Source organism: Furipterus horrens, unplaced genomic scaffold (genome assembly GCF_987537825.1).
Source record: "Furipterus horrens unplaced genomic scaffold, mFurHor1.1.pri manual_scaffold_7, whole genome shotgun sequence".
NCBI classification, from domain to species: domain Eukaryota; kingdom Metazoa; phylum Chordata; class Mammalia; order Chiroptera; family Furipteridae; genus Furipterus; species Furipterus horrens.
In genome coordinates, this window is record NW_028327177.1 from 44031480 (window position 1) to 44051154 (window position 19675).

A 19675-nucleotide genomic window follows, 5' to 3' on the forward strand; every position below is an offset into this window, starting at 1 on the left:
TACTATTAACAACATAAAAAAAGAGTAGCTAAGGGGAAAAAACAGTGGCTAAGTCTGGTAAAAATGCTCTTTGAAATATTTAGTACTGCCCTGACCCTTGTAGCTCAGTTGATTGGGTGTCATTCGGCAAACCGAGAGCTTGCAGGTTTGATTCTCAGTCAGGGCACAATCCTGGGTTGTGGACGCGTCCCAGCTGGGGTGTGGAAGTGAAAGGCCACTCACTGATTGATGTTTCCCTCTCTTCCTCCTTGCCTCCCCCCATCTAAAAAAGTAAATAAAAATTATTAAAAAAAGGAATATTCAGTATTTATTTATCCTCACCTGAGGACATTTTTTCATTGCTTTTAGAGAGAGGAAGGGAGAGAGAACCATCAATGTAAGAGAGACACTGATCAGTTGCCTTCTCATATGCACCACAGCCAGGTATCTAACCGCAACCTGCTTATGTGCCCTGACTGGGAACAGAACCTATAACCTTTCAGTCAGTCTACAGCATGATGCTCCAACCAACAGAGCCACACCAGCCAGGGCTGAAATACCCATATTTAAAAGGAATGTACTAAAGTACAAAATACTACATTATCACCAAGATATTGGACAAAATGGAAGCCTTTTCATGAATCTGTTATTTCTAGTCACAAATGGAGAAATCCTATTCTTCCTTATGTTGTCATGAATGGGGTTTTAACCACAATCCAAAAATATCTGCCCTGCTCCTTGGAATTCAAGATTTCTTCAATCCAATCCACGTTGCGTACCGAGTTCTTTAAATGCCTTTTAGAAATGACGAGAATTCTTGTCACCCATATACAATGTGTTAAATTTGACAAAAAACAACTACAAATTAGAAATACAGTAGTCCTTCTCTATATTGCGGTTCACTTATTGCAGCCTCACTGTATCACAGGATTTTTAAAAATATTATATTTAATTATTTATCGTGGATTTTTTGCTATATCATGGGATTTTGCAGTACTGTATACATATGTTGTTAAAGTTACGGAGATTTAAGAATGAAGAATAAATGTAAGGTTCCTACTTCACGGGCAGTCTAGAACACAATACCCATGATAAGTGAGGGAATACTGTAGACCCTTGACTGTTACCAAGGGTGGGCAGGCAAGGCAAACAAGGGCAAGCAGATGCTCCTTCTCTGGAACTGACATCTTGAGCAGAGGAATAAAGATACTAAAACTGATTGGTAATTACTCCATCCTAGCAGATGAAAAGCTATGATCACCTCTGCTGCAGGACTGCTATTATGGTTCTTGTTTCCAGGGCTCTAAGATGCTTTGAAATTTTCACCCTACTGTGGGTTCTTTATAAAACTTCAGATAGTCTAATATATTCCCTTCTGATTAACTTAACCATAACTGGATTCTGATGTATACATATTCTATATATATTCAAAGTATGTACATAGAGGTTGTTAAAGCTTAAAGTGTTTAAACAAAGATTCTGCCTCTAAAACTATATCCAATTTTTTTATATGTTACATAAAAATCAGGATTGTAAAAGCAGGGAAATGTCAGAATAAAACTGATGTTTTAACTTAATTTATCAATATGGTTAGGATGGAGAATAAAAGGAACAAGATAAAGAAATTAGTTAAAAGTACTACTATCCAGAAATAAGATAAAGAACAATGGTAGGAAGGAAATACACATCTCAAAAGGGAAAATGGTCAAGCACTGTTGTTTACTGAAAAAACCTGATTTCCATTTTCCTATCAAACGAAACAAAAACAGATTAAATTTCAGCTCCAGAAACATAGCTCTTTCCCATTTAACCTTCTCATTCTTAGCTGAGTACAGGGCAGATTTTACCTTTCCATGATATGTGACAGAACAAAATAGTAAAACCTCAAGTATCCTGGAAATTTTAGAAACAAGTAAAAAACCAAAAACTTTATTTCTCTAATGGAATGTTAAATTTTTTTCCTTAAGTATATATATGTCTGAGAATTCTATTAAGAAAGGCTTCCTTATCTTTTTAAAATTAGGATAAACCATCATCCCCTATGCCCTTGAGGCTGTCTTCCTAGATATATTTTCAATTAACAGACAGTTTGGCTGCCAGAGAAACTGTGGAACCAAAGGCACAGTCTCATTTACCTAACACTGACTGTCAGGGAGTGATGCTTATTTGTTTTCAAATACTATTCACTTCCAACTTTCCAGAATAAAATACTCAGAATGGACATACAGATTTTCTAATTGTATCTAGATCATTATCATCCTTGCATAACAAGAATTTGCATCCTTGCATATTACCCATTTTTTGAACACTTGATAATCCACATCTACTAATTGTGTTAACCTGAGTAAGTTATTAAAATAGCTTCTGTGTCTTGCCCTGGCCAGGTGGCTCAATTGGTTGGAGCATCATCCCATGCACCAAAAGGTTGAGGGTTTGACCCCTGGTTGGGGTGCGTACAAGAGGCAACCAATTGATGCTTCTCTCACACTGATGTTTCTCTCTCCCCTTTCCTCTCTAAATGCAATAAACATATCCTCGGGTGAGGATTAAAAACAAATAAAAAATAAAATTGCTTTTGTGTCTTAATTTTCTTATTTATAAGGTGGTATTATTAATGATACCCATTTCATAAGATTTTTTTCAAGATTAAAGTAATTATCACATACAAAATGGAACAGTGACTGGCACACAATAAGTATTCAGTATGCTATTCTATATTTATACCAAAATTTCTAAACTACCACTCACATAACAAATGATGATAGTCCCTATGAGCAAGGGCGACCTGTCAAGAGCCAGGTGACTGTGGAGTTGCAGAAGCAGAATGTGGCTCCTTCCAGCCAGGCAGGGCTGCCAAAGCAGAGAGCAGAACTGAGTACTAAACAAGCAGTAAGACTAAGCCTTTCTTAGACTAGCATGAGAACATGGACCTGTTGTTCCTGGAACCTAGACACTGTACAGGTTCAAAACTGAGACTTGGACAAGACTTTCCTAATTATAGAAACAAAGAGAAAACTATCTATAAAAACATTTCCTTAATTTGCTATGAAAAATAAACAACAAATACCATACTTTAAGGTAAAACACTAGAGGAATTCAAATTACACTGAGAAAAAGATTATAATACCCTCCATTTAAAATTTTTCTAGAGAGATTTTGGCCACAAATTGTAACAGCAAAACAAGAACGTACAAAAATATTAGCTAAGAAAATATTGTGACTTCTAGGTAAGACCAAACCATCTACCTAGGACATGAAAAATAATTAATGTAACAATAATCATAATGAAAAAAAATCCTGTTCACCACAGCAAGAAAATATGTAAAATACCAAAACAAACTTAAGCACAAGGCCTGTATGAAGAGAATTGTAAAACTTTACTGAAGAGTATTTATAAAGTTGGAATAAATGAAAACATATATTGTGTATAGATAATCTCAATATAATAAAAACATAAATTGTCTCCAAATTAACTTACAAAGTTAATAAAATTCTTATCAAATTTTATAAGCCTCACTAAAAACTTAGCAATTTGGCAAACTGAGACTAAAATTCACCTGGAAGAACAAATGCACAGAACAATTAAGAAAGCTTACAAAAGGAAAAATATCTATCACACATTAATAACTATACTACAAAGTTACAATAAATACCACAGTGTAATACTGCCTTATGAAATAGCAAAAAATATAAATGGAATAGATTTGAGAGTTTCCAAACAAGCTTGCTTACATATGGAGACCTAGCATATGACAAAGGTGATTGTTCAAACAGGGAAAAGAAAGAATGGCTTATAACTTATGATGTGAGACCACAACTTATGTAGGGATTAAAGAAAATCATATTACACGACCATATAACAGATATAGTGCAAATTTATCATATCAGAAAAATATTTAAGAGAATATGCCTGTAGGTTTTGCACTGGGGACTTACTCTTCAATAAGGTTTGAAAGCCACAAAGAAAAACATCAATGGATTTGACAAAAGAAAGCCAGTAGTAGAAGGTTCAAAGATACAAACAGGTAATTCAAAGAGAAGACATAATGGTTCGTAAACATATAAAAAATGTTAAATACTAAAAATATAAGGAACTGAAAAGTAAGTAACCATTTTCCCCCTCTCCAATTCAAACATTAAAAACATTACTAAGTACAGTATAGGTAAGGGTGAGGAGAAACAGGTACTTTAGTACATCAGTGGAAGAAGTGCAAATCAGAACAGCTTTGTGTGTGTCTTCATGAATATATTTTAAAACGCTAGAAAGTGATACACACAAACTCTTCACAGTGGTTGCTGGAAGGCCAAAGGCGAAGTTATACAGGAAATTTAACCTACACTGGATTTTTATAGTAATCATAAACACTGTCAGGAAAACACACACATTTTTAAGAATTTAGGTACATAAACTTTGTGAGATCTAAATTAGATAGGTCAGTTAACCTATCTTCTTAGTTCTTGGCAATATTATTCTAGGTAACTGAAGTTATCAGAAAACTGAACCCCAAGTAAATGAGGCGTCTTTTCAAAATAAATATTTTATTTATTTATTTTTTAGAGAGAGGGGAAGGGAGGGAGAGAGGGAGAGAAACAACGATCAGTTGCCTCTCACACGCCCCCAACCAGGGTCCAGGTGGGTAACCCAGGCTTGTGCCCTGAGCAGGAATCAGTTTGCAGGATGATGCCCAAACCCACTGAACCATACCAGTCAGGGCAATGAGGTGTCTTTTTAACCAATAGACTGGGGTGCCGAATAGAAATGATGCTTCAATTCTACCACCTTTTCCCCGAAAATATGCTTTCACTTCCAGCAGTCATTTCTTATAGGTTGGCTGGTTTAAGGAAGTGGGGGAAATAAGCAGGAAGGTGGAATTATACAAATGGTCCAACCTCTAGACCAATGTTTGTCAAACTGTTCATTAGCAGGTAGTGAAAATAAATATAGGGGGAATTAGTGGGTTGTAAGTAGAATTATTTGTAAACAACATAATTGAATAACATTAAAGAAATGCATGCATTAAGCACTGTGAAGTGTTGCTTTATGAAGCTCCCCCTGCCCCATGGAGCAATTAATTTAGTAAATAAATATTGAGTCCTTATTATGTACCAGATGCTGGAGACAGAGCAATGAACAAAATAGATAACTCTGCTGTCACAGACTTTATTCTGGTGGGAGGCAATGTTCACTATATTTACATGTATAAAAAGTTAAGGGGAGAGGGGCTCTCTCTGGAGCATGCCCACACCTTTCTTCCCTCTCAGGCGTGTATCTCCTAAACTATACGGGTCCCCATGAGATTGCAACCAGGGGAGTAACAGGAAGCAGCATCTTTGTCTAGGGCTTGTCCCCTGAACCTGTCTTGAAGACCCCCTTTTCTCTGGTTTTTCAGTGAGCTGACAGCAGCCCTGCCTTGGCTCACTACTGTCACTGTGACTTTTACTTCTAAGTGAGTCTACACTGCCCTACATAGCTCACTTCTTTCCTATAACATTTCTAGAAAACCAAAGCAGCCCTGCCTCTCCTTTTGCTTTTCCTATCCTAATCCCTACCTTTGTTCTACCGTCCTCAGCTTTCATAAGCATGCTCTCAAAAAAAAAAAAAGGGTAAGGAGAAAAAAATAAAACTAGGTGAGAGGATAAGTATGAGCATATATACATGTACACATAGGAAGATCTGGGAGAAAAAAAAACCAGGAGCTATTTGGGACATGTTAAGTTTGAGATGCCTATTGGATATCCAAGAGAGGAGATGTTGGATAAACAGCTGAATATGTGTATATGGAGGAAAGAGTCCCAGTTGGAGTGGGTTCAAGAATAAGTGAAAACCTGGCTGCAGTGGCTCAGTGGATTGAGCGGCGGCCTGCAAGCCAAGTGTCGCTGGTTCGATTCCCAGTCAGGGCACATGACTGGGTTGCACGTCAGGTCCCCAGTTTGGGGCGCAAGTGAGAGGCAACCACACACAGTGATGTTTCTCTTTCTCCTTTCCCCTCTCTCTAAAAACAAACAAATAAATTATTTAAAAAAGAATAAGTGAAAAAGAATTAGAGATAGAAAATATGGTCAATTTTTTATGAGGGCTTCTGTTAAAAGGAGAGAAAAGGATTGAAAACTAGAAAAGAAAAGTAACCATCGATAAAGGGAAAAATTAATGACACCTAGAAGAAAAATCTACTGAAGCGTTTTTGAGTAGGCCTTGTGAACAACTTAAAGAGTTCATCCACAGTAGCAAGGAGAAGGGAAAGTTCATGGGCACAATGCAGTTAGGTGAGTCTATGTGGTGGTAGAAACCTGCGAAAATGCTCTTCTGTTTGCCTCTATTTTATGAGTGAAATAGTAACCAAGGTTATCATCTGAAAGTGAAAATAGAAAAGTTACCATATGCTTAAAGAACAAGAAGGGATAATATAGTTATACAGAAAAGTAAAGAATGAAAGGACTGGAAATAAAGTGTAATCGGCCAGCAGTTAGAAGTCAGTGTCCAAGAAATTAAATTAATATGACCCTAGTTAGCATGGCTCTGTGTTTTTCTCCATGTAGGCATGAAGTATACAAATAGCTGAATTTAACCTGTGGGTTAGCCACAAAGTATGCTGAAGCAACACAAGGGGGTGGGAGAATGCATGCATGAGTGATTATGACAATTACAGTGGTTAGAATTAAAACTGGGTAAGAAGATAAGTAATGCAAGGGGGGCAAAAGTGAAAAGATGGTAGGATCAATAAATTATAGGTCTGATGAGGTAAATAAATTGTTAGGCTTAGGGACTAGAGAGTGCGGGTTGAAAGGTAGAAAATACAGACAGATGCATGAAACTGAAATTCCGGAGTGGTTGTAGATATTGGTAAAGACAAATTCCTGGGTGTGACTATGAGAATAAACAGCAGATACTCTTGGAAGTAAGATCACAGGAGGAGAGAAAGGAAAGGAATTGAGTGGCCTGAATGTCTATGGGGATGTGCTCACTTGTGTGTGCAAGGTCAACACTATAAAACATATTTCTAGCTGAGCAATCAATATTTAAAAGCCAGTGCTTCAATGTTTTGCAAACTTTAATGTTCATATGAATCACTTGGAGACCCTGTTCAAATGCAGAATGTGATTCAGTATTCTTTTAAAAAAATTTTTACTGACTTTTAGAAAGAGAGAAGAGGGGAGAAAGGGAGGGAGAGAGCGAGCTACACATTGATTTATTGTTCCATTTATATATACATTCATTGGTTGATTCTTGTTATGAGCCCTGACTGGGGATCAAACCTGCAACCTTGGCATATTAGGGCGATGCTCCAACCAGCTGAGCTTCTAGGTCAGGGACACAACAGATTCTTTAACAAGTTCCCTATGATACTGATGCCGCTGGTCCAGTGCAATAGCCCTTAATTAGCCTTTTGAGCAGCAAGGCTGTAGTCTGGACCATCAATGTAATTGTATCCAGGAAGATATTTATAAACTGCTTCTTTGATTCATATCATAACAATTCTCACTAAGACAGTAGTAGTCAAAGGGTAAGGAATATCTCACATTCTTTCCTCACCTTTATGGTCTTTTATTTTCTCCTTTCTATCATTTAATACATCTTAGTCACGACCTAACCTCAATATTTCACCTTTCTCTATTCATTAGGCAAAGACAAGTAAGTAGCAGAAGATATTGCCTTATATCTATTTTAGCAAATGTTTCCCAATGCTCTTTTAAAAAATATGTGCTAACGACCTGCTAAAATGTTTTTATGTCTGAAAAATATATTGTTGTAATGGGTTTCATAGGTATAGCAGTCAGGGTCCAACCAGAAAAACAAAAACCATACTTAAGTACTGACTTTAAAACAGAGAGAACTAAATGTAGGCAACTGATTACAGTAAAGGAAGAGATGAGAAGCCCAAAGAATAGATGGTAAAGCAACCCAGAGATTAGCAACATCATCCCTAGTCTGCTACCATCCCTAGTCTGGGGGGACAGAGAGAAATCAGGGTTTCCAGAACATCAGTGGGCTTCATAGAAATGGGCTTGGGTTAGAGCCATGGAGGACATATAGCTAATCCATGCAGAGAGAAAAGACCCTTGCCTTCTCTTTTGCTTTTAGCCTTCTATCTCCAGTGCCTCCCATCAGCAAACCCAGAGGGAAGCCAGTAGGTACAGGTACATGAGTCATTTTTCCAAACAACTGCTTTTCGACTAATCCCTTATCTCTTCTTCACAAATACAGCCTCTGCTAATTTCTGACAGTAGGCTTTAGCCCATCAGCTCCATGAGCTGTGCCATAACAATTTAAAAATTTAAATAAAAGCTTCACTGAAAAGGAAGTCACTTTTGTTTAGTATCCTATACTAAAACCAACTGTTCAGCTAGTTGTCTCAGAAATGAGCCATACCTAAGAGACGGCTACCAAGGAAGGTTCAGACCTATTAAACAGAGCAGATTATACACAGAAATGAGCTTACCAAAGACAAATTATGTCATGAGGATCAGAAATAGTAGTACTGTTTTACCCATCATTATTGTATATACTTAAAACTATCAAAATAAAAATAGAATTTGAATATTCTTACTGACAGTTGCTACTACTAAAGATTTCAATATGTCCACAAAGTACATGTGGGTTGGTTAAAAACTATTAATTGACCTAGTGACTTGATTCATAAACTCTATCTTTGATTTGGTATTTTAAAAATACGCAAGAGCCCTGGCTTGTGTGGCTCAGTGGATTAAGCACACTGACCTGTGAACTGAAACGTCGCTGGTTCAATTCCCTGTAAAACAGCACATGCCTGCTGTTGAGGGCCATGTCCCCAGCTGGGGGTGTGCAAGAGGCAACTGACTGATGTTTTTCTCACATATCAATATTTCTCTCCCCTTCTCTCTCCCTTCTCCCCAATCTCTGAAAATAAAAAATATCCCCTCATTGTTACTGTTATCATATTAATTGTTGACTCCTAACTATCCTGTACTCACCTATGTAAAAGAAGTATGTGTCCATCATTAAAAAAAAAAAAACACAAGACATGAGAATCAGCTTGCTTATAATAGTGAAGTAATATATATAGAAAATAAGCAGTCACTGGCTGAAAAGATCCATCAGGCTATCAGTTGTAAAGCCTAACTAGATTACCAATTACTTTATTTTTTCATAGTTGGGCTACAATCATAAAAGAATAATCCAGCTCAATTTTTAAAAATAATCCTTACCCGAGGATATGTTTTTTTATTGATTTTATAGACAGAAGTGAGGGAGAGAAGGACGGAGAGAGAAAATAACACTGATGGGAGAAACATCAATCAAACGGTTCCCTTCCGTACTTGCCATGGCCACAAACAGGAATGGAACCCGCAACTTAGGTATGTGACCTGACCAGGGATTGAGCCTGCAACCTTCTGGTGTATGGGATGACACTCCAACCAACGGAACCATAGGCCAGGAATCCAGCTAGATTCTTTAACTTTCAGGGTGTAAGTATAATTTTTTCAAACAAATACAGACCCTGAAACCATATGCTTATTTCCAGTTTTTAGTTTTTCACATTTTAATTTTATACTTTTACATATTAACGAGTAGCATCACTAATAATAGTAGCTAGTGTTTGCTGACAACTCCTTACCAGTAACAGTCTCGTTCATTCTTCACCACCGAGGAAACTAAAAAATTCCTGACGGTAGTATTTCTCGATAAGTAACAACAGGTTAAGCCTAGAGCACTTACAATGTTGCCAGGCACTGTTCAACGATTCATATTTGTTAACTTGTTTACTGCTCACAATAACTTTGTGAGATTGATATGACTATTATTCTCATTTTACAAAGAAAGAAACTGATGGGAGCGGTAAAGTGGCTTGCCCAGCTAGTTAATGATAGAGCCTTAATTTGAACTCTGGCAAGCTGGTTCAGAGTCTCCGCTCTTACCCCTATGCTATATTACCTTTCATTTGTTTCATCATTAAATATAATAAAATATATTAATGCCTTGCTGCATTAATCACTTTTACAAATTTGGTAATATTTTTACTATACTTATATTTTTAAAAAGTGATGGAGACTGAACTCTGCACAGCAACAAATTGAGTTTCACTGTTTTGGGTTTTTTTTTTCACTAATAGAATGGACCCCTCTAGACACATTCCATTTCCACTACCCAAAACATCTGAATGCTTCTCATCTCTTTTATAACACTTACCAATTGTAAGGTCATGCACTGGCTGAAACCTCTTGTCTGTAAACTGTAGCAATAAGCATGATTTACCAACACCTGAAAGTTAAAAAAAAAAAAAATTAAAAGACACAAAACTCACAGAAATTAAGAAAGAATTTACAAAAGCACATGGAAAAGTGGAAGCCAGGGTTTCTGGTGCCATTTGAACAATCTTACCATGATTTCTCAGTGCTCTAATTTCCTGAGAAATTAAGAGGACTGATAATACAGATGGAAGATGTTAACCAATCCCAAACACCCTTTTCTCATCCTTTTTTATTCATTCAACATTTCAATCTAGAAGATAAAAGTGGCAGTAAATCTTAGAAAATAACTGAGGTCCTCCCAGTAGCCTTTACTACAGTATTTATAAAGTTAAGTGTTCGCATACATTTCCTTTTTGTGTAGTAGTGAAAAATATTTTAAAATAATTTCCTATTTTTGTAGTTTATCTTCTTTTCTAAAAAATAAACAAATAAATAAGCGAGCAGTGTTTGGATCTACTTTTTTGGGAAAAGCTGCTTGCTATATCTTCTAATTCATCTCAGGATCAACGCTAATCTAAATTGCATTCCTTCACTCTACCACTAAATTTCACCATTAAAGTTATGAATAACTTCCACATTCCTAAATTACAGGCCTATTTTCTATATTTGTCTAATTTGCCCTCTTATGAGAATTGTATATTGAACATCAACACCACCTTCCTATTCATATTCAGACCCTTATCTTCACACTAGACCAAGTCTGCTTACTTGATAGCATCCTGCACTTCTAGAAAACACTAAGGACAGTGATCATTCAACGAATGAATGAATTCATTCTTTCAGTCACTCAAAAAGTCTTTATTGAATGTTAACTATGCACTGCACTGGGGACTTAAACATTTGCACAGAAAACTTCCTCACAGTCTAATACAGGTAGAGAAATTAAACAGGATGAATGCCCAAATCATCTATATGAACTGTAATTTGAAATAATTACAATAACCTCCATTTGAAAGAAGAAAATAGTGTTATTAAGATGAGTAGCAGAAGAGACTTAATTTAGACTGAAGGGCTAGAGAAGCGACACTTCGTTTAAGCTGTTCAATGTCTTTTAGATGATAAATTCACGAGAGAAGGACAATGAATATCTTGTCACTTGCTGTCTTGTGGGAGAGATAAGACACTTAATTTTGTTGAATGGCCCTAGTGACAAATATTATAAAGATTGTCAGAATACCCAATAACAGATCAAAGAAATGTCCTATATACAGATGGCTGTGTTTTAGGAAACATTTGTTCAGTTTTGTTTAATGTTTTAAAATGTTAGTTAACTGAAAATAAACTGGAATTTCAAAACATTTGATCTTAGTTTTCTTCATGCATGGAGTCTCATTTTATAAAATTTCTAACTCTTATGAATAGCCTTTCAGGTCTAGGATAGCAAAGAAATAATTTTTTTTAATTGTGAAAGTACATAATAGGTAAGTAACAGATATAAATCTTCAGTTCCTTTTTAAAATAGATTTTATTTCTAAGAGCAGCCTAAGTTCACAGCCAATACCCACAGAAAAGTAAGTTCTGGTATTTTCCCTGCCCCACATGAGCAGTGTCTCTTCCACTATCAATATCCTACACTATAGTACAAACTGACTTGTTACAATAAATGAACCTACATCGACACATCATCATCACTCAAGGTCCTCAGTTTACATTAGGGTTCATTCTATGTGTTTTGACAAAAGTGTAATGTACAAACCATTGCAGTATATAAAATAGCTTTATTGCCCTAAAAATCCCCTCTGCTCCACCTATTAGTCCCTCCCTCACTCCTTACCCCTATAGCAACCACTAGTCTTTTCACTATCTCCACAGTTTTGCCTTTTGTAGAATGTCATATGGTTGGAATCATACAGAATGAAGCCTTTTCAGTCTGGCTTCTTCCAATTAGTAATATATATAGGATCCCTCTGTGTCTTTTCTTCATTTCTATTTTTAACACCCCAAATTGTCGTCCCAGGTGGTATAGAAAAAAATATGATTAGAAATCACAGATTTTATTACTAAAGAATCGTCTAACAGTCATTTATAAGTGATACAAGAGCCTGAAAACCCTTTCTTACCTCACAAGAGAATATGTATTGCTCTAATAACACCAATACCACTTACTCTGACCAACTGCTGGTTAAAAACAGAAAATGCTTATTCTCTGGTTCTTCACTTTCAAGAATCCACATTCTTTCTTCTAGTAATCAAAGTATCCTTGAATGCAGAGAATATATCCAAGTGCCATTGTGGTATTTCCCAGGTCTCCTTAATTTTACTACAGTAGGCCATTTATTAGAGTCAGTTATATTTACAGATAGCTTATCTTACTCAGTATTTGTTGACTTCTACTATTGTAATTCTGGATAAACCTGTTTCCAAATACTTGGGGTGTCTGACTCACAATCACCAATGCTTTTCCAAATTGTCTAATTGAATTAGCTCGCCTTTTCTCAGTCCTCGTCTTATCTGATCCAAAAATATGATCTACTTGTGCCACAAACTATCATTTATCTGCCTACAACCTCCTTGAAAAGAATCTCTTTTGGCTTTATCAGGCTGTAATTATCTCCTTGGTTTCTTAATTCTGTGATAATTGTTCCTTTTTGTTCATGAAAGCCTTAAATACTGGAGGTTTTCTCCACCATCCAATCCTTGGTTACCTTTTCAACTCAGAGAAATAATTGAGTTCTAGAGCCACAACTTAATTCTATAAATTAGTCAGTGATTCTCAAATCCATCTCTCCAGCCACCATTTTAACTTCACTCTCCTTATTTCCAGCTGCCTAGTGAACATGTCCACTTTAATTCCTTCAGGCCTGAAAATAAAAATTCCAAAACCTAATCCATTCCTTTTCATTTTCCTGCCACCATCCTCCCAAGCAACAACTCAAAACTCAGCTTCTCCTTCCTATTTTCTTATCTCTGGAATTGCCTTATCTCTGGATCACACCAACAAGAAACCCATAATCACCCTTAATTCCTGTATAATCAACTATATCATAATGCTTTATAGGCTCCCCCCCCCAACAGAATGTGAGCCTAAGACAGAGAATGTATCATCAGCACATAATGGATACACAGCAAGTGTTATAAAACTGACTCCTGTCCTCCTTCCTATATTACTAAAAACTGACGAAGGGAGGGAGGAAGGGAGGGATAGAAAAGCATTTGAGATTTTGCTTCCTGGCCACTGTGATCAATATTCTAAAGGGCCAATCCTTATTTTATGATTGAGCATGCGAATTTGAAACTTTAAGACAACTTTTACTGCATTTAAAAATCTAAGAGCAGTTGTGATTTTGATTGCTGTATTAAAACTGTTTTTTAAGTGCTGTTATATGTATTACAATTAAATAAGCCAGATCTCCGTATGTTCAAATTAAATGCCAGCTTAATTCAACAGATTTAAGGAATATCAATGCAGCTCAATTAGCTAACCCCACAAGTCTGATGCACAGACCTTTTGAGAACTTTTGTATCACTGGTCAGATATGCGGAAAGGAGACCTTTAACCAAAACACCAGGGCAAAAACCAAGTTTTATTCATTTTCAGTGTAACTGCATGTATCTCCAATGATTGCCAAAGTCAGTCTTTCTAGAAATATCTGTGTACTATGTTCTAAGACTTAGTAACTGGAATATATCAGTAAACAATAAAGACAAAGGTCCGGTCCTTGTGAAGTGAGGAGAAAGGGACAAGGAACAAACCTTTAAAAAATGTGTGTGCACGTGTTTTTTGTTTTCAAAGGACATAAGCCTATGATCGCATTACCTGAGTGATTATCTGTACGCATAAGCCTCACTTAATCCTTTCTGCAGCGCTGCCTCCTGAGACTCAACGGTTTGGCTGAACTAAATGGCTGGGTTGGGGAAGAATGGGGTGGTCTGTGGGCTTCACTTTAAAACGGGTTTCTCTTTTCTATCCTAATGGCTTGGACAGAAAGGGCCCAGAGGTCTGAGAGGGGGAAAAACCTAAACTATTTACCTCAGCCCAAACTAAGTATAATGGGCAAAAGGGTTTTGGACAGGCGAGATGTGCCTAGCACACCTTCTTACAAAGAAACTTTTTTTTTTCCCTAATATGGAACATTGAAAAATTAATCCCTGCCTTTTGTCATCTAGTAGTTATGGATTGAATGATGTCTTTTAACCCTTTTCGCCAAATCTGTTGCCCTCAGAACACAACAAGGACACCAGCCTGTTGAACCAAGCACGCCGTTGACCGGAGGCAGCCAACTGACCTGGAGTCTGCACGATCCTTCCCCATGTGGGAAGGCCACCCTCCCCTCCACACCCCCACTCATATTAGGGTTTTCTAGACCCAAGGGTAGGTAGGACGACGACCATGTCCAGCTTGAAGCAGCTAGAGGAGCTTGAGACCTTCGCCCATTGTCCTTTACAAGATTACAAAGGGTCCTAATATTTGAGAGGGGGGAGATAGTTAATTTTTACGAACCAGGGGTATGGACTTGGGGGGGATCGCTGGGGGAGGGGGGTGCTGGGGGGAGGGGAACAAGGGGGAGAAAATTGGAACTGTTGTAACAATATAATCAATAAAAAACATTAAAAAAAATGTGTGTGCATATTTATGTGTATGCATAGTTATGTGTATGTGTATATTCAGAGAGACAGAGACAGAGGCAAAGAGGCAATGAATGGTACATTAGTTGCCGGATGTTAAGTGTTACAGTCCAGAGAAAATATAGTAGAGTAAGGACATGGGACCTGAAACAATGGGAGAAGGAAAAAGGGTGTGGTATTTAAAGGAGGTAATTCTCTCACTGACAAGGGGAGATGTGGGTAAAGACTGAAGGAGGTGAGGAAACAGGCAGATGGATTACTAAGGTAAGAGCATTCTAGGTTGAGGAAACAGCTAGAGGAAATGCTGTAAGGTGACATGTGCTGGAGAAACTGCAGTAAGGCCAATGTGGCTAAAGCTTAGAAGGCATGGAAGAGACAGATCCCTAGGAGCAAACCCTGTAAAACTTAAGTTTATGCATAGTAAAATGAGAGATTCATTCATTGGAGGTTTTTGAGCAGAGGATTAATATAATTTGACTTAAATTCTAACATTACTCTGGCTGCTACAATGACAATAACCTATAAGTAGAAGCAGATGAGTTAAGGAGGCTTTCTCAATCAAGCACGAAATGGTGTCTTGGACCAGAGCAGTCACAATGGAGGTGGTTCAAAGTGATTGAATTCTGTATACATTTTTGAAGCACAGCCAAGAGAATTTGTTGATAGTGTTGACGTGCATTTTGAGAGGAGAATGTTAAGTATGGCTCCAATACTTTTTGCCTGATCAAATGGCAGAATCAATGAGATGGGGAAATTTTTAAGTGGAGCAGAAAAGACCATTAGTTCCAGTTTGGTTATTTTGAGTTGAGATGTTTATTGGACATCCAAGTGGTGAAGTTGAGTAGGCAATTCAATATGAGTCTAGACTTCAGGAAAGATGTTAAGGCTGGAGACAGAGAGTCATCAGCGTAAGATATTTAATCATATGAAGAGAGAAGCTAGCAAAAAACAAAAACAAAAAAAAAGTTTGTTTTATAAAAGCACATTTTATAATTACAGAATTAAACAGAAACAGAACAAACACAAAAGTGGCCTTCCAAATCTCTCTCTTACCACTGTAACCTGCAAGGCCTTCACAGATCCTCTTCCCTTTCTCCACGTAGACAGATTCTCATGGCTGGCTTCTCACTGCCCTGGCACCTCCCTGACCATTCTATGTAAAGTAGCTCCCACTCTAAATAAGTTTTTGATCTTTACCAAAATATCCCCAAATCAGTATCAAATTCTGAATGAATTACCAGCAATGTGTAACAGTGGGTAAAGCACTACTCAGCTAACTTTGAGCAAACTGCTGACTTTTCTGTGTCTCCTTTGAGTAAAGGCACACTTTAGTTCGATGTACTGCTACTTCTTTATTTTTGCTTTTGGTGTCAGATAAAAAAAAAAAAAATCAACGCCAAAACCGATGTTGAGTTTACTGCCTATGTTTTCTTCTAGGGAGTTTTATGGTTTCAAACAGGTCTTACATGCAAGACTAATTCATTTTCAGTTAGTTTTTGCATATGGTGTAAGATAGTGGTCCAGTTTCATCCTTTGTGGTGTCCAGTTTTCCCAACACTATTTACTGAAGAGATGTCCTTTCTCCACTGTATATTCTTGGGTCCTTTGTCATGAATTAATGGACCATACAGTCATGGGGTTTATTTTTATATTCTGTTCCATTGATCTATATTTCTATTTTTATGCTAATACCACACTATTTAGATTACTAAAGCTTTCTAATATAGTTTAAAAACAGGGTGCCTGATATCTCCATCTTTGTTCTTTTTTATTAAGATTGCTTTGACTATTGAACCACTTTTTAATTAATATAAATTACTATACTTAATAATGCTGCTGTTAAAGAGTTCATACCCTTAAGTCATCTTACCGTCTTCCTTTGCTCACGTCCAGGTCACTATACTCAGTAGGACAGAGTATCACGATGAGAGTTGAGTACCTAAATACCACATGAATGCCAAACAATTACAAGTGACATTCATTAAAAATTAAGATTTCTAAAGCCCAACTGCAAAGATTCCAATTTGTCTGTCTTTGGTTGGACCCAAGAATCTAATTAATAAGTCCCTCAGTGATTTTTAGGTAATAATAGGTCCTTCTCCACAAGAAACACTGGCACAAGTGCTCGGTAGTCTATTGCACTTTATTTTCCTAGTCTTAAACTAACTTCCACCACTTCAAGACAATTTTTAAAAATTGGTGATGGCTCTATTTTTAAAATAAACAGCTTTAATTTAAAATATAAAATAGCATCAACTGTAATTGAACAATAAAAAATAATTTTAAACAAATAAATAAAATATGAACAAGCAAATGTTAGAAAAGTAGAAGGGCCAATTCCGAAGAAAACTTTGTCCAACTATCATCCTGATATAGCTACATGTTGTCATCTACAACACAGTCCTAAAAAAATAAAGAAAAAGAAAAAAGTAACAAAAGTTCCATGAATGAACAACTAAAAGCGATCCACTGAAGAACTAGCTGTTTTAAAGTCATACCAAAGAAACTACAGACCACAGAGATGTGGTGAGTTAGTTTAAATATTAGTGAATTATTTTGCAAACATAGAAAATCTTATTCTTCTCTGTGCTTACGTTCCAAATTGAATAGCGTGTGAAACATGAAAAATGGTATTGTCTTTTTAAATAAAAAAATTAATAAACTCAATAAGTTTTACAGTTCTTAACAACAGTGTTCAAATCAACCTGTACTATTTCATAACCTGTGACCATGGACAAATTATAGAAACTGAGGTCCATTTCCACATCTGTAAAATAGGAAAAAGAAAACAGCATTCCTACTTCAAATAAATATCACCAGGCTCAAACGCAAAAATTCTGAATTTTGCAAATTCAAAAGTTTTAGTAAAAACATTGAGGATTCTTCACGATGAACACAGCAGAGGAGCAAAATCTTCAACCAAACTCACTGACTTTGAGTTCAAATATTTAAATATATATTTTCTAAAATCAATTGAAAGGAATATTCACAACTTAAAATTTTCTTTTAAATTAAATAACTTCAGGGTTGTCTTTATGCTGTTAGTTTTCTTCACAGTGTCCCCCTCACATCTAAGATAGCAATCCTCTCTATTCAACTAGATACTAACCTGAAAGCCTACCCTAGTGGGCTAGAGTGGCCCAAGTCCTAACCCCTAGGACCTGTGAATGTCACCTTATTTGTAAAAAAAGTATCTTTGCAGATGTAATTAAGGATTTCAAGATTGCAGACTTAATCCATGACACATGTCCTTAAAAGAGAAAGGCAGGGAGAGACAAAGAGATACACAGGCCATTTGAAGACAAAGACAGAGACTGGAGGCATGCTGCCACAAGCCAAGGAACTCCTGGAGCCATGGGCACCTGGAAGAGGCAAGGAGGATTTTCCCTGTAGCCTTCAAAGGGAGCACAGCCCTCCTGATATCTGGATTTTGCACTTCTGACCTCCAGAATTGTGAGAGAACAGGTTTTTGTTGCTTTTGGTTTGTTACAAGGCTAGGAAACCAATACACTTATCTATGACAAGTTATCTTTCATTCCCCCTTTTCCTTAGACTTTTAAGTAGTTTCCCAGCCTTACTGACTCTGTCTACAATTCCTAATATAATCAGTAAGTAACTCAAGCACTAGAAATATTAATAGTGAGTGATAAAAAAGAAGGAAACAGAATATAGGGCATTTGAGAAATCTGCCACTGAAGGCTAAGAGGAAAGGGAAGAGACAGTCACTCAAAAAATATTGAGTACTTTCTATATTCCAAGCACTGAGCTCAGTAACAAAAATAAAGAAATTAAATAAAGTTCCCTAAAGGATGTAGCTTTAAGAATGAGAGACATCTTTTCCTTGACACGAAAATGTTCAGAAACCAAGTATGCTAACACGGCTGGAAGAGTTGCTAATAAATCAAATCAGTAATATGAAAAGGAAATAGGAAGATATGGAGCACCGGTCCTCCTTCCCTTGATGAAAACCATCTACTATTTCTGTATCTTTGTTTCACAATTAAAGTACTAAAACATGTATTCTGGGGCGACCAAAACCATGAAAATGAGTAAAGGAGATAAACTTCGCTGAAAGTTTCTGATTCCCAGTGTTTCTTACACACTGAGCCACTGCACATATATACTTTGTGTTCTTTTTCCAATACTCAGTGACTTTTTGTCCACTTAGGTAACAGCCACTTATCTTTAAATCTGAACTCAAGTGCCATAACCTCTAGGAAGCTTCTACTACCTTTGCAAAGTGAGTTAGGTATTCTTCTGGTTTTTAAATATGGAGGCTTTTTGGCTGTGTGCGTATAACATAACTGTGTGGTTTCAGAGATAAAAACAATATCCTCTGCTGTACATACTGGAGGAGGAAGGAAAGAACACTGATGATCTGAGATGATCTCACCATGCTGGCTGGGTATGGCATGGCCTCTAGGAAATCAAAGGTAGATCTGAGCTCAGAACAACAAAAACGTCGTCAGGCCTCACTGGAAGTTAAATTCATTTTAAAAACCAACTTAGGAAGAGCTCCAACCACAGTAATTAATTAGCCACTATTTGCTGAGCAACTATAGAAACACAATAGGGAGCAGAGAAGTCTTAATTTAAACAGTTTACTCCTTAACCATGCATTTTTTAGAAAACCTCTTTGCTTTTACCTCCCCCAAAGTTTTGACTTTTTCCTATGTTTTAAAATTTTTAAAAATTGATTTTAGAAAGAAGGGAGAGAGGGGAGAGAGAGAAAGAGAGAGGGGGCGGGAAAGAGGGCGGGAAGAGGGGGAGGGAGAGGGAGAGAGGGGGAGAGATCTGTTGTTCCACTTATTTATGCATTCATTGGTTAATTCTTGTATGTTCTGTTCGCTTTGCGGGATGACACCCAACCAGTTGAGCCACACTGGTCAGGGCTATTATCAAA

General features: G+C 36.8%; 1 protein-coding gene across 1 annotated transcript in view; it reads right to left on the minus strand.

Annotated features, from left to right (window-relative positions):
• The window catches only part of RAB2A (RAB2A, member RAS oncogene family), a 97323-nt gene that overhangs the window by 51240 nt on the left and 26408 nt on the right, over window positions 1–19675 (minus strand). The window contains 1 exon segment of the mRNA XM_090283656.1: window positions 10145–10216. Coding sequence (XP_090139782.1) covers window positions 10145–10216 — 72 coding nt within the window.